The sequence below is a fragment of the Mobula hypostoma genome, chromosome 8 (genome assembly GCF_963921235.1).
Source record: "Mobula hypostoma chromosome 8, sMobHyp1.1, whole genome shotgun sequence".
NCBI classification, from domain to species: Eukaryota; Metazoa; Chordata; class Chondrichthyes; order Myliobatiformes; family Myliobatidae; genus Mobula; species Mobula hypostoma.
In genome coordinates this window covers 141133490-141149152 of record NC_086104.1, presented here as the reverse complement: position 1 = coordinate 141149152, position 15663 = coordinate 141133490, and the positions used below count along the sequence as shown (strand labels likewise).

At 41.7% G+C, this 15663-nt stretch overlaps 1 protein-coding gene across 1 annotated transcript in view; it reads left to right on the top strand.

The window, feature by feature from the left end:
* Positions 1-15663, top strand: part of LOC134351018 (glutamine--fructose-6-phosphate aminotransferase [isomerizing] 1-like) — a 104971-nt gene that overhangs the window by 25767 nt on the left and 63541 nt on the right. Inside the window, exons 2-5 of the mRNA XM_063056985.1 lie at positions 6344-6451; positions 7571-7678; positions 11075-11200; positions 15276-15334. Of these exons, the coding sequence (XP_062913055.1) occupies positions 6344-6451; positions 7571-7678; positions 11075-11200; positions 15276-15334 (401 nt within the window). The remainder of the gene's footprint in view (positions 1-6343; positions 6452-7570; positions 7679-11074; positions 11201-15275; positions 15335-15663) is intronic.

Below are 15663 nucleotides of genomic sequence, written 5' to 3'. Positions count from 1 at the left end.
CTACCCAAGATCCACAAACCTGCCTGTCCTGGCCGACCTATTGTCTCAGCTTGCTCCTGCCCCACCGAACTCGTTTCTGCATACCTCGACACAGTTTTATCACCCCTTGTTCAATCCCTTCCGACCTATGTTCGTGACACTTCTCACGCTCTTAAACTTTTCGATGATTTTAAGTTCCCTGGCCCACACCGCTTTATTTTCACCATGGATGTCCAGTCTTTATATACTTCCATCCCCCATCAGGAAGGTCTCAAAGCTCTACGCTTCTTTTTGGATTCCAGACCTAATCAATTCCCCTCTACCACCACTCTGCTCCGTCTAGCGGAATTAGTCCTTACTCTTAATAATTTCTCCTTTGGCTCCTCCCACTTCCTCCAAACTAAAGGTGTAGCTATGGGCACCCATATGGGTCCTAGCTATGCCTGCCTTTTTGTTGGGTTTGTGGAACAATCTATGTTCCGTGCTTATTCTGGTATCTGTGCCCCACTTTTCCTTCGCTACATCGACGACTGCATTGGCGCTGCTTCCTGCACACATGCAGAACTCGTTGACTTTATTAACTTCGCCTCCAACTTTCACCCTGCCCTCAAGTTTACCTGGTCCATTTCTGACACCTCCCTCCCCTTTCTAGATCTTTCTGTCTCTGTCTCTGGAGACAGCTTATCCACTGATGTCTACTATAAGCCTACTGACTCTCACAGCTATCTGGACTATTCCTCTTCTCACCCTGTCTCTTGCAAAAACGCCATCCCCTTCTCGCAATTCCTCCGTCTCCGCCGCATCTGCTCTCAGGATGAGGCTTTTCATTCTAGGACGAGGGAGATGTCTTCCTTTTTTAAAGAAAGGGGCTTCCCTTCCTCCACTATCAACTCTGCTCTTAAAAGCATCTCCCCCATTTCACGTACATCTGCTCTCACTCCATCCTCCCACCACCCCACTAGGAATAGGGTTCCCCTGGTGCTCACCTACCACCCCACCAGCCTCCGGGTCCAACATATTATTCTCCGTAACTTCCGCCACCTCCAACGGGATCCCACCACTAAGCACATCTTTCCCTCCCCCCCCTGCATTCCGCAGGGATCGCTCCCTACGCAACTCCCTTGTCCATTCGTCCCCCCCATCCCTCCCCACTGATCTCCCTCCTGGCACTTATCCTTGTAAGCAGAACAAGTGCTACACATGCCCTTACACTTCCTCCCTTACCACCATTCAGGGCCCCAAACAGTCCTTCCAGGTGAGGCAACACTTCACCTGTGAGTCGGCTGGGGTGATATACTGCGTCCAGTGCTCCCAATGTGGCCTTTTATATATTGGCGAGACCCGACGCAGACTGGGAGACCGCTTTGCTGAACATCTACGCTCTGTCCGCCAGAGAAAGCAGGATCTCCCAGTGGCCACACATTTTAATTCCACATCCCATTCCCATTCTGATATGTCTATCCACGGCCTCCTCTACTGTAAAGATGAAGCCACACTCAGGTTGGAGGGACAACACCTTATATTCTGTCTGGGTAGCCTCCAACCTGATGGCATGAACATTGACTTCTCTAACTTCCGCTAATGCCCCACCTCCCCCTCGTACCCCATCCATTATTTATTTATATACACACATTCTTTTTTTCTCTCTCTCTCTCTCCTTTTTCTCCCTCTGTCCCTCTGACTATACCCCTCGCCCATCCTCTGGGTTTTTTCCCCCCCGTCCCCTTTTCCTTCTCCCTGGGCCTCCTGTCCCATGATCCTCTCATATCCCTTTTGCCAATCACCTGTCCAGCTCTTGGCTCCATCCCTCCCCCTCCTGTCTTCTCCTATCATTTTGGATCTCTCCCTCCCCCTCCCACTTTCAAATCTCTTACTTGCTCTTCCTTCAGTTAGGTCTCAGCCCAAAATGTCGACTGTACCTCTTCCTAGAGATGCTGCCTGGCCTGCTGCGTTCACCAGCAACTTTGATGTGTGTTGCTTGAATTTCCAGCATCTGCAGAATTCCTGTTGTTTGGCCATTTTCCTATGACCTCTCTCATTAACAAGGCATATTTGCTTACAGAACTACCGCTCACTGGATTTTTTTTTTGTATTTGCACCATTCTCTGTAAACTCTATGGACTGTTGAGTATGAAAGCCCCAGGAGATCAGTTTGTGACATACTCAAACCACCCCGTCTGGCACCAACAATCATTCTATTGTCAGAATCATTTTGATCACTTTTCTACCCCAATCTGATTTTTGGTCTGAACAACAACTGAACCTCTTGGTGATGTCTGCATTGAGCTGCAGCCACATGATTGGCTGATTAGATATATGCATTAACGAGCAGTGATATGTAATAAAGTGGCTACTGAGTGTATAATGTCATTAACTCCTAATTGCATTCTCCATTCAGTGGCAACTGTATATGGATAATAAATGCCAGCAACATCTACATCCTCCAAGTGACTGAATTTTAAAATAACTGAAATGAACACATCAGTGACATATATGATGAATAAACGCTTCTCTGGCTTCCTGCCGGGTACAAGTATCGATGATGACTGATGTTTCAATGACAAACTCTGCCACCTTCTTTGGGAATGATGCCCGGGTATGTCTACTGTTCCTACTGTTACACCTGGAATTGGATTATAAGCAAGTTGGGAGACTGGAAGCCTGATTGGATGAGGACTAACAAATCTGGAGGGGTGGACTACAGGGGTATAAATAACACTGGACTAGACATGCCCAGGCATCATCCCTGAAGAAGGTGGTAGAGTTTGTCATTGAAACATCAATTATAATCGATACCTGTAACTGGCTGGATGCCCGAGAAGAGTTTATTCAACATCAGTGACTGTTATGTATAATGGAGTGATTTGCCTGTGGATATTAGTTAAGATCTTTTTAGGTGGAGTTGTGGATAATGAAGTAGGTTTTCCAAGCTTGCAGAGAGATTTAGGCCAGTTAGAAGAGTGGGCTGAAAGATGGCAAATGGAGTTTAATGCTGATAAATGTGAGGTGCTACATTTTGGTAGGACTAATTAAAATAGGACATACATGGTAAATGGTAGGGCATTGAAGAATGCAGTAGAACAGAGGGATCTAGGAATAATGGTGCATAGTTCATTGAAGGTGGAATCTCATGTGGATAGGGTGGTGAAGAAAGCTTTTGGTATGCTGGCCTTTATAAATCAGAGCATTGAGTATAGGAGTTGGGATGTAATGTTGAAATTGTACAAGGCATTGGTGAGGCCAAATTTGGAGTATTGTGTACAGTTTTGGTCACTGAATTATAGGAAAGATGTCAGTGAAATAGAGAGAGTACAGTGAAGATTTGCTAGAATGTTAGCTGGGTTTCATCACCTAAGTTACAGAGAAAGGTTGAACAAGTTGGGTCTTCATTCTTTGGAACGTAGAAGGTTGAGGGGGGACTTGATAGAGGTATTTAAAATTATAGGGGGATAGATAGAGTTGACGTGGATAGGCTTTTTCCATTGAGAGTGGGGGAGATTCAAACAAGAGGACATGAGTTGAGAGTTAAAGGGCAAAAGTTTAGGGGTAACATGAGGGGGAACTTCGTTACTCAGAGAGTGGTAGCTGTGTGGAACGAGCTTCCAGCAGAAGTGGTTAAGGCAGGATCGATGTTGTCGTTTAAAGTTAAATTGGATAGCTATATGGACAGGAAAGGAATGGAGGGTTATGGGCTGAGTGCAGGTCGGTAGGACTAGGTGAGAGTAAGAGTTCAGCACGGACTAGAATGGCTGAGATGGCCTGTTTCCGTGCTGTAATTGTTATATGGTTATAAAAGAGGCCACGTAAGTTCATTTGGGGAAATATTAGAATTAATAAACTTCGCTCAGTTCTCCTTGTGAGTGAAGGTCAGAGTTATGCTGTGATTGGTGGTACTGTTTGGAAGGAGTCACCGAGTAACACAAGTTAACATACATAATTGATGGCAAAGCATTTCTGAATTAATGAATACATGTCTTCAGTAGTTCACTTGTATATAGAGACACAAGAGATTCTGTAGATGCTGGAAATTTTGAGCAGCACACACAAAATGCTGGAGGAACTCAGCAGGTCAGACTGGAGGGAAATGAACAGTTGATGTTTCAGGGTGAGACCCTGTATCAGGACCCTTCATGAATTCTCTTCATTAGTTTTGTCTCTGTGATTTAAAAGAAGGAAAATCCCCCAGCGTGGACATCAGATTTGACTCCACTGTCTGACACAGTATGGTTAAATAGTCTTGATACTCAACTACCCAGGGTTTAAGCTTAATGTGTGAAGTATCAAAAAGAAAGTTATTACTGTCAAAAGAGCCAACACCATTTACAGGGAAAATTTTTTTTTTAAGCGAAGTATCTCTGTGCAGAGGTTGCATAGAGATGTCATTGTGTCCTATGCTGTAACATATTCTATAAATAATTTGGTCAGCTGAGTTTTCTGCAGCACAATTAGGGTCATTGTCGACAAGCAATAAAACAGCTTTTTGAGAAATTTCTGAACATGGAATAAGAAGACTAATCACCATTTGATCCAAACAGTACCTTCCTTATGCCTTGCAATGTCTCTGGAATTCTTTTAATGCCACAACCACCTTTAGTTCCAATTTTCTGTGTCTACCTTACCTGGAAATCTCCTTTTGAATACGAGGGGTATATTAACAGCAGTCACATCCTATTTGATTCATCGGTGAATGACTTGGGCTGAATTCCTGTTGTATGATCCAAGTTTTCCAGTTGCATTTTAAAACTATATTATTTTGAATGCATTGTGTATGTTTAGGTCTCCGTGTATAAGGTGTTAGGGCCACATTTATCTTGGAAGAAAGCTGTGTACTGCTGTGATGAGGCCACACTCAAGTTGGTGGAGCAACACCTTGTGGTACCTGATGGTATGAACTTCTAGTAATTGCCCTCCCCTCTCCTTCACCATTCACCATTCCCATTTCCCCCCTCTCACCTTATCTCCTGAGTTGATGGTGAACTTGTCTTTGAGTGGTTTAGACTTGGTCTAGAGATTTGAGTGCAAAAATACACAGACCGATGTGCTCAAGCAATCCATAAAGAATCTTGGGCACTGAAAATGTCTTGAGTGAGCTGTCCAACTGAGTTCTGACCAATGAAAATAAAAGATTTATGACACAAATAAAAGCAAGGAATACATTCAGTAGCCACTTTGCCACAGGAAACAGTTGAGGCCAGTTCATTGGCTATACTTAAGAGGGAGTTAGATATGGCTCTTGTGGCTAAAGGGATCGGGGGTATGGAGAGAAGGCAGGTACAGGGTTCTGAGTTGGATGATCAGCCATGATCATACTGAATGGCGGTGCAGGCTCGAAGGGCCGAATGGCCTACTCCTGCACCTATTTTCTATGTTTCTATGTTTCCTTGCCTGCCCATCACCTCCCTCTGGTACTCCTCCCCCTTTCTTCCATGGAGTTCTGTCCTCTCCTATCAGATTCCCCCTTCTCCAGCCCTTTATCTCTTTCACCAATCAACTTCCCAGCTTTACCTCATCCCTCCCCCTGTCTGGGCTTCTCCTATCACCTACTACCTTGTACTTCCTCCCCTCCTCCCACTTTCTTGCTCTGACTTCTCATATTTTTTTCCCAGTCCTGATGAAGGGTCTTGGCCGGCAATGTCGACTGTTTACTCTTTTCCATAGATTGCTGCCTGGCCTGCTGAATTCCTCCAGCATTTTGTGTGTGTTGTTTGAGTAATGTCTGGCTGCTTCTGGCTTCACATGAGACATGACTTCAGTTTCAGGAGTTGATACTGTTTCTATGGTATGAATTGAAGTAAAACTGTTGAATACCACAGTTCTGCTAATATACTTTACGCTAAGAAATGTAAGATCAATGTTGCTTGGTGTTAAATGGAATGGCAACAAGGTGAACAGGTCAAAGGCAATAGTGGTGATTGCCAGTAAGTGGCGGCCTCAAGCTACCTGAGAAATTGGCTCTTTAAGTTGCGTTTGTTTGCAGATGAAAGGATAGCACATCGTTTGAATTAAAGGGTAGGTTTGAATCAACTTGGCCTGAGGAGACCCTCTGTTGCTGGCATTCTAGACATCAGCTAGAAAAGTATTGCTTGAATTGCGTTTTTTTTCCAACTCTTTGTCCTATGACTGGAAATTGGTGGGAAATGATGTCATGCTGACAATACAGTCAAATTTATGGTCAGTGCACTAAATTCTAACTGTGTGATATGTTTTCCATGACTTTCTACTTGTAACCCTTTACGATATCTTTAGATTCACATGAATTAGAAGTGGAATTGATCTCAATTATACATGCAGTTGACAATTTTGAATTGCTGCAGGGATCTGGGAGAAAGGATTTTGAAATATTTTCTTGTGCTTTGACTTAAAGGAATCTTTGCTTACTTGAACTATCATGTACCTCGTACAAGAAGGGAGATCCTGGAAACTCTCATCAAAGGACTTCAGCGTCTTGAATACAGAGGATATGACTCTGCTGGTAAGCACAGATTTTTATTTGCATTCGTAGATAGCAGAGAAGGTGCCACCCTGAAGGGTGGCATGGTGGTGCAGTGGTTGGCGCAACACTTTACAGCGCCAGTGATTTGGGCTCAATCCTGCTGCTGTTTGTAAGGAGTTTGTGCATCCTCCCCATGACCTCGTGGGTTTCCTCCGGGTGCTCCGGTTTCCTCTCATTCCAAAAGACGTACTGATTAGGGTTAGAATGTTGTAGGTATGCTATGTTGGCACCGGAAGCCCCCAGCACGCCCTCTGTTCGTGTTAGTCATTGACGCAAGTAGCGCTTTAATATCTTCTTTCACTTGGCTTGAAACCCGTTGCTGGTTTTGACATGGCAAATCTTCACCCTGGCAGTCCCAGCATTTTGATGGAACAGTAAAATTATTACTAGAGTAAATTAAGGATAAGTTTGCAAACTATTACATCAGGGAGAAGAATATTTGGGGTCCAGAAGATTTGTGTTTTGATTTTTTTTAAATCTGACCTTTCCCATCTAATAGAAGGATCAGGATTTCACAACTCGCAAGTGACTCAAATATCGGCAATTCCTTTCCTCCCGCAGGCCCGCTGAGTTCTTCCACTGATTGTTAGTTCCTCCATATTCCAGCACAGAAGTCTCTCATGACTCTGTTTAACACCGTTTCACCATTCCTCCTCTCTACTCCCTCACCATTGCTCCAATATTCCAGTTAATCTTGCTTTACAAGACCAATATTACTGGAATAATCCTTTAATGTTTGTGGAAACAAAAAATCAAAAACTTTTATCTGGATTCGAATTGGGAAAGATGCAAACTTCAAAGGGGTGAGAGCCTCTGATTGTACCATTGTCACTTGGAGAAACGGGATATGTGGATACTGAGATCTGGAGCAACAAACAATCTGCTAGAGGAAATCTGTGTCGAGCAGCATCTGTGGTTGGAGAAGAATGAGGGTGCCCTGATACAGTTTCGACCCAAAATGTCGACAGTTCCTTTCCCCTCACAGATGTCGCTGGACTCGCTGAGTTCCTCCTGCAGATTGTTGCTTCAGTTGTCCTTTGTCTATTGATGGCTCAAGAGTTTTTGTCACTCTCTGACTGGGATTTTTATTCATGCCAGGTGTTGGAATTGATGGCGGAAATGACAAGAACTGGGAAAATAACGCACATCAGATCCTCTTGATCAAGAAGAGCGGGAAGGTCAAAGCACTAGAAGATGAAATTGAAAGTAGGTATTTTTTGTCTAATGAAGTTTGTTTGACTGCCTCATATCACAGAGGTTTGAGCTCAGGAAATGGGCAGTACCGAAGAAAGTGTACTATCTACTCAGCCACTGAATTAATCCAAATACTTATGATGACAAACAGATGTGAAACTTTGTTGATTAAATTGTCAGTTGCTTTTCCAAAGTATTATTAACTCTGAGAAGCAGGAATCCTGCAAAATAAACCAAATTAAATTGCTCATTCAGGCAATCATTTTCTCCTACTTAACACGCTAAGCTGTTATAAATTCCAACATCTTTGATTTGAAACAAGAAGATTATTGAATGGTTATGTATTGTACCAGAATTTCTGATTAACCTATTTGGTCTGATATGAAAGATCTGCAGAATTGTTTCCTGTATTACTTTCTGTAAGTATTAATCCATTGGCTCTACATAAGCACCGTGGGGTTTCCTGAAACAGTAAAATGTGGTAATGAAATACCACATTTTGCCACTTCCTCTTTTCATTATTTTTTTACTTCTTGCTCTTGTGCTTTTTCTCCCTCCTTTCCCCCTCCTACCTCTCTCTCAGATCTGCCATCCCCTGTCCTCACTGTTCATTTATGTTCTTCTTGTTTGTAACTACGTTGGTGTCTAACTTGAGGAGAATGAGTTCCTGAGCACTCTTTCTGGATTACTAGCTACTAATCTTTATTGGAAGGCATTATTGTCTGGATATGATACAGTCCATATAAATCTTGTGTCAATTTAACAGCCCTGTGAAAATCAAATGGAAGAAAGTCACTTGCACAAAGGATGCAAGAGCTGTCACTGGCTGTTGTATGAGGATACCTTGGGGTAGAGTTCAGATATTAAATATCTGATTGCTATTTCCTGGAAGACTAGGGCAGGACGTACACAAGCTGATTTAAGGTGCACCACAGCAAATTAAATTAAATTGATAAATCAATTTATTATCAGCATCACATGTATTGAGGTAGAGTGAAAAACCTGTGTTGTTCATTGTTCATACAGATCAATTCATTATAACAGTACATTGAGGTAGTACGAGGTAAAATAATAATTGAGTGCAACGACAGAGAAGGTGCAGAGCAGGTAAGACAATAACGTGCAAGGTCATATCAAGGTAGTTGTGAGGACAAGAGTCCATTTAATCTTTTGATTGAACCGTTCAGAAGTCCTGTAACAATGGAATAGAAGCTATCCTTGAGCTTTTATGTGCTTTCAGGCCTTTGTATCTACTACCCAATGGGCAGGGAGGAGTAGGGAGAATGTCTGGGGTGGGTGGAAAGTTTGATTACGCTGGCTGGTTGACAAGAGGCAGCAAGAAGCGTAGACAGAGGAAACACCAGAGAAGGAAATAATATCTGCAAGTTTCATGTGGAGATTACATTGCATTCAACAGGGTGTTTATACTTAACTAAAATATGAACTAATTCACATTTTAATGTTATATTGTTAAAGATTTACTTTCCCTTCCATTTTTCAGTTGAGTCTGATTTACAACGTCAACAAGTAGGTAGGCAGAAGATTGGTTCCAGGTCTTTGTTTAAAAAAAAATGTCAGAATGATTAATTATTAATCAGAAAGTGTTCTACATCAGCTACTCAGACTTCACCTTCAGTGTGTAGGGTCTTGGTCAGGTGTATATGAGGTAATTTATCAAATCATGGGGGGACATTTCATTCTGAACAAAAACTATAAAGCCAATATGTTGCATATTGAATGAGATAAAAATTCTGGGAAAACTGGAACTATTTTGTCTTAAAGGAGAGATCGTTACTGCTGTAGAGAAACAAAATAATAAAGGTAGCTTAGAGAACAACTTCAGAAAAAAGTTCAGGCACCAGAACAAGGGGTTCTAGGTTTAAGTAGATGTGTGAAACTTTCATAGAATTGTGGATTTGTAGAACACTTGGCAGTTCGAGTCATCCCAGACATTTTCAGAAAACCATTGAATTTGTCCCACTCTTAACCCTACTGCATATCAAAGTAGTATTTCTCTTTCCAAGTATTTGGACACTTATCACATTGGTCATCTTCATCCAGGCTGCTGTTATTACTTATATTGGTCATCTAGGCAGTTTGGTGGAAACCAAAGCCTCAGACTTTCCATAGGTAGTTGGATTAGATGATTGTGGTTTACTAAGTTTTATTCTGGTTGGATGAGCTGACAGGCGTCACAGACATAAATGAATCATGTGAACGCAGTTTTAATGTAAGCTTTCTCCTTCTAATTCAACAATTTGATAAACAGTGTGACAAATCTATTCATTGTATTCACTGGTTGTGTAGGAGAGAGAAGAACCCATCAGATGATTGGTAAGCAGATGGAGGTTGAATCGCACTTTACTTTCTGGCTCAACTTGGACCTCAGCTTGAGCTGTAAGCGGATTCATCAGCCTTGACCTGGTTTGATTGAGCACATTTGGGCAGAGTTTTTTCTTCCAGTTTTCAGCTGGAAAGTTGAATTTCTTGAGGCTTTGGACTTGGTGTACATTTGGATTGTCGTTGGACCATGAAGACAGTCTGGAGGCATGTGCTGCTTGTATACCAGGCAAGGCACGCTGTGAATGCCTACCCATTGACTGTCGGCCTGTTCTCCCTAGGGTGTCAATGGTAATCAATTTCACATCCTTTTCTAGCTGGTGGTAAGTTCAATAGATTTTTCAGTTGTGCACTTAGCTACATGGAATGTAGAGGGTAGTTTTGCAATACCTCCATCACTAATACAGGAAATCAGAGTAAATCTCATGCTCTTGGGCATCTTGACTCAGTTCTTGCAACACTATAAAATTTTTTCTGCTAAATAAAGTTGTAATGTCATAGTTAAGGTTAGATCATACTAGCTGAGGACAGTAAATGTTACCTATTTGGAAAAACTAAGTTTCAAATGGTAACAGCATATGGCATTACAAATTATCCTGTGCTGAGAAGCAGTATGAAATCTTAAAGCACAAATTTACTGTCAAATTAACATAGTTCCCTCTATGCCTTGAAATAGCCAAGGCTGAGACATGATACAATCTAAGTACTCAAGGCAGAAAACATTGAATGCTTTACTTATGAAGAAATAATCCACAGTGGTTTCATTTACAACAAATCTCAGAACAGAACGTTTGGGATTGGTGCCCAGAACCTGAATTCAGTGAACCTATAGTCCCATGTGCCCTGCTGATAATCAATGAAATAGATTCATTTTAAGGTGTTAGCCAAAGTTTTTGTGAGTCAGTTTATTCTTGATATTTCTATGTTTCAATATTAACCCTTTGCATCACTTTCAAGCTCATATCCTTCACATCTTAGAGGTGGTCACTCAGACTGAGTGTGTCTGAATGTAGTACCATGTTCTTGCAAATAGAAGATTTTGATTGACACAATGCTGCTCCTTTTCAGAGCAAGACTCCATAGATTTGGACATTGACTTTGAAGTACATCTTGGAATTGCACACACTCGTTGGGCAACTCATGGTGTCCCCAGCTCAGTCAACAGTCATCCACAACGCTCTGACAAGAACAATGGTAAGTTTTGACCTGAATTGGTTAATGAGCCCCTTCAGGCTATTAGAGGCTCTTAGCTTTGTCTCTATACAGCTTTCAAGGTTGTTCTATCACTTGTTGTCTATCCTAATATCTATCTGACGGAAGACTGAACTCTTATCAAGCAGTTGCTATTACTTCACATAATTCTTGATGGAACTTAAATTTATTTATTCCTCATTTAGTTTTCTCTGCTCGTTATTTTTGACCATTTAAAAATACTGCAAGCTAACATTTAGAATAGAGGTTTCCTTCTCTCACCTTATCTCCTTACCTGCCCATCACCTCCCTCTGTGCTCCTTCCCCTTCCCTTTCTTCCACGGTCTTCTACCCTCTTCTATCAGATTCCGCCTTCTCCAGCCCTTTATCTCTTTCACCAATCAACTTCCCAACTCTTTACTTTGCCCTTTCCCCGGTTTCACCCAACACCTACCACCTTGTACTACTTCCTTCCCTCCTCCCACCTTCTTGCTCTGACTGTTCATCTTTTCTCCCCAGTCTTGATGAAGAGTCTCGGCCTGAAACGTTGACTGTTTACTCTTTTCAGTAGATGCTACCTGACCTGCTGAGTTCCTCCAGCATTTTGTGTGTGTATTACTTTAGAAGAGAGATTGTAAGTCACAGAAGTCCAGCTTCCTCAACCATATCAATATTGGGAAAAAATGGGTGAATTCATTGAATCTTATTCACTTTAGGCTCAACCAGTGAAGAATCATAATTTTGGTTTTAATTTGTTCAAGAGGGAGGTGAGTGGACACTTGTGGTCATTGTTGTTGCACAGAAAAGGGCGTAGTGATGGCTGTTTTCTGAAGCCGTTCTACTCTGATAGTATTTCTTTCAAGCATAATCAGAGACTCTGCAGTCTCTCTTCATTCTGCCAATTATTAAAGCAATTTAACTGACTGATCGCTAGCAGAGTTGAATAGGATCCCTTTAATTGATGGCTGGTGGGCAAGATTATCATACATTCTGGTTCATATAAAAATGCCTCTTTGTTGTCAATAGCAACTTAAGACAATAATTGTGGAATTGTATCGAGCATTTAACCTGACATTTGGACTTAAAACAAAGAAAATCCAGTAAGCTATGCCAAGTCGTATGGGAGCCTGCTGTTGTCTTCAGCAATTAAGAACAGTGGAACAGGGAGTAGACTTTAGCTGGTGCTGCTATTAAGACTGTGGCTAATCTGTATCATCACTTCATCCATGAACCTTGGTTCCATGTCTTGGTAAGCAGGAAGAGATTCCTTTGAGCGAGCTTTGTTTGGGAGAAAATTCTAACCCTTTCCTATGCTTTTCATTAAGCCAATGTTCTCTAACTTCTTAGAGAAGGACTGTAAATGATAGAATCTAAGGCAAGAAAAGTAAATTACTAAAGGAATTCACCTGGTCAGGCAGCAGCTGTGGCAGCAAAGCAATAGTCGATGCTTTTGATAGAGATTCTGCATTGGGACTGAATATAGAGAGGAGAAAGATGATGGACAAGGGGCTAGGCAGAGACTGGCAGGCAGTAGGTGGAACCATATGAGAAGAGGAATGATGAGCAGATGAAGACAGGTTGGAGAGGTACATTCAGAGGCTGAAAGTGGATAAGTGAAGGCAATAAAGGACAGCAGATTTTGGAATCTAATAAGAAAGCTGTGAAACCACAGATGGGAGTGGTGACAGTCAGGTGGCTAGGAGAACTGGTACTGATGCTGTTGTAAGGTATGGCTCCTATCTGAATCCTTACTCTCTCATTACCATCCAGGGACCTAAGTGGCCTTTCCAGATGAGGCTTCTGGAGATTTACAGGCATCTCCTCCAACCTTGTCTCATGCATTCAGTACCCACCGTGTGGCCGCCTCTACATCAGTGAGACAAAGTGTAGATTAGGTGATTGCTTTGTCGAGCACCTATGCTCTGTTGGTAACAGCCACCTTAAGTTCCCAGTCTCAAGCCATTTCAACTCCCTGTTCTGACAGCAACTCATCTGTCCTTGGCCTTCTCCACGGCCAGCGTGATGTCAAAGTGGAAGAGCAGTGCCTCATATTGTACCTGTGTAATTTACAATTCAATAATATGAATTGTGGAATTTCTAGTCTCAGGTAACTGCACCTCCTCTTCCTTTCCTTCCTTCTGATCCACTGAAGTTCTCTCAAACACCAGACCTTCTTTCCAAATCCTCCCCCTAGCCCTCATACCCAGTCTCTTTTTCTCTCCCCTCCCCTCATCTAGCTATCTGCCTATTACATACACACTTAGCCTACTCGGTCTCCTGTCCGCTCCTGTCATCCCTTCCTTTTTTTGGTTGTACTTACCACTACTTTTACTTACTAGATTCTAGAAGTTGCGGCCCTTCGTCGTCTCCACCTCCAGCCTCTTTCTTTACCTCCATCTTTCCTTTACCTCCATCTTTCCTTTCTCCCACCTGGCTCCTTTTGTTTATCATTTCCCTTCTCATTTGGTCCACTTACAGCTTTCCAGTTTCTGATTCATCCCTCCCCCTCATCTCTCTGTACTATCTCCCGTCTACACCCTCAACCCTGGTGCAGGATCACAACCTGAAAATTGACTACCAATCTGCGTCCACAGACATTGTCTAACTATTTGAGTTCCTTCAGCAGCTTGTTTCTTGAATTATTGGTTGCTTTGTTCTGTTAGTGATTTATATCCTCTTTCTTGGCCTTGCCACCAATACGCTTCTGTTCCTGCTCGACAGTTGTCTTCAAAATTCTCTTGACCACCTCCTAGAAATAAGCATATTTTCTGATGTAGTTTCTGTATAAGATTAATCATTTGTACCTTTTGGAACATTCCAGTGGATTTCTGCTTCTCTTCTGAAGCTCCTCTCTTGTAATTTTATGTTGCACTTCTCAGAACTAAATTAAATGCTCCAAACTTGATTTGTTGAAGGTTTTGTTGCTATGACAGATTTTACTTAAATTATCTTCTAAACACAAGATTCTGCAGATACTGGCAATTTTAGCAACACACAAAATGGTAGAGGTCAGGCAGCATCCATGGATGGGAATAAATAGTCAGCGTTTCGAGCCGCTACCCTTCATCAGGACTCAAGTTATCAGGACATAAATTGTCTCCTATACCTCTAGCTAAAAGACTAACTGTTGAGATTTTCGAAGTTGACTGCTTAATTTTAAGAGTCTTCATACATGGCTGTTGAATCACCTTGGACCTTCTCTGCTATAATATTTACACCCTTTATTTAGTATTATGCTCTCAATCACTGATACAAAATGGATGATCTCAGCCGCATTTTCCTGAATCACTAACTTGTTAATGTCCCTTTAAAAGTTTGCCCTCTTGATTTGGACAAACTTGAACAACATAATCTATTTTCTATCCGAAGTTGGTACAGATCCTTATGTGCTACTATTTAACTTGTTTCCATGTTAAATAACTGCACACTGCTCCTGTTCTCTAAGTTCTCTTGTCTAACGAAGCTAGAATTTGATTCTCTGAGCTTTAACTTCAGCTATTGTTCTATCATGTGGAGTCTGTCAGATGTATCCTTCAGGAAGTCCAAGTAAGCCATTTCCACAGCAGTATCTGTACTTCATTTACACCTTCAAAAATTTTGAGAGTTTACTGGATGACCTACAATCAACTGGTTCTCCCTCGCCACTCAAAATTCTCAAGTGATTGGTCAATCTTCAATTGCAAACTTAAGATTTCTGCCCAAAAATTGTTAGATAAGCAGTTCACTAGTTCTCTCTCAGAGCATGGTAGCGTAGCGGTTAGCACAACTCTTTTAAAGTACAGGCGACCAATGATTAATTCCTGGCGTTGCCTATAAGGAGTTTGTACGTTCTCGTGTGGAGCTGCTCCGGTTTCCTCTCTCAATCCAAAGATGTACCAGTTGGATGGTTAATTGTTCATTGTAAATTGTCCCGTAATTCAGCTAGGATCAAATCGGGGGAATTGCTGGATGGTGTGGCTTGAAGGGCTGGAAGGGCCTATTGCGTGTTGTATTTCGATAAAGTAAAATAAAATAGATAAAGATAAGCTTAGTTGCTTAAATAATATAAGTACCATTTTCTTTTGTTCTTCTTTTTCAGAGTTCATTGTTATTCACAATGGCATCATTACAAACTACAAAGATCTGAGGAAGTTTCTGGTATGTACATGAAGATTACATAATGTGTTTTGTAGATTCATGTTATCTGTATGAGAACGCGAGGTTGTGTACAATGAGTATAGTTCTACACCACATACACGATCCCCACTGCCCTTACAAGTAAACAGTAACATTACTGTTGCTTGATTACAAAGGCGTTTTGTTGACTATATTAAGCATATTGGATACATTTGAAATTAAGGTAGCTGTTTTTATCTTATTAAAAGTGCCATTATTTTCCCAAAAAAAAATCTATTTTCTCCACTGAACCCATTTGAATTCAAACATATGACTGAGGTTTCCCTGTCTAGTACCTTGTTTGAAAGAAA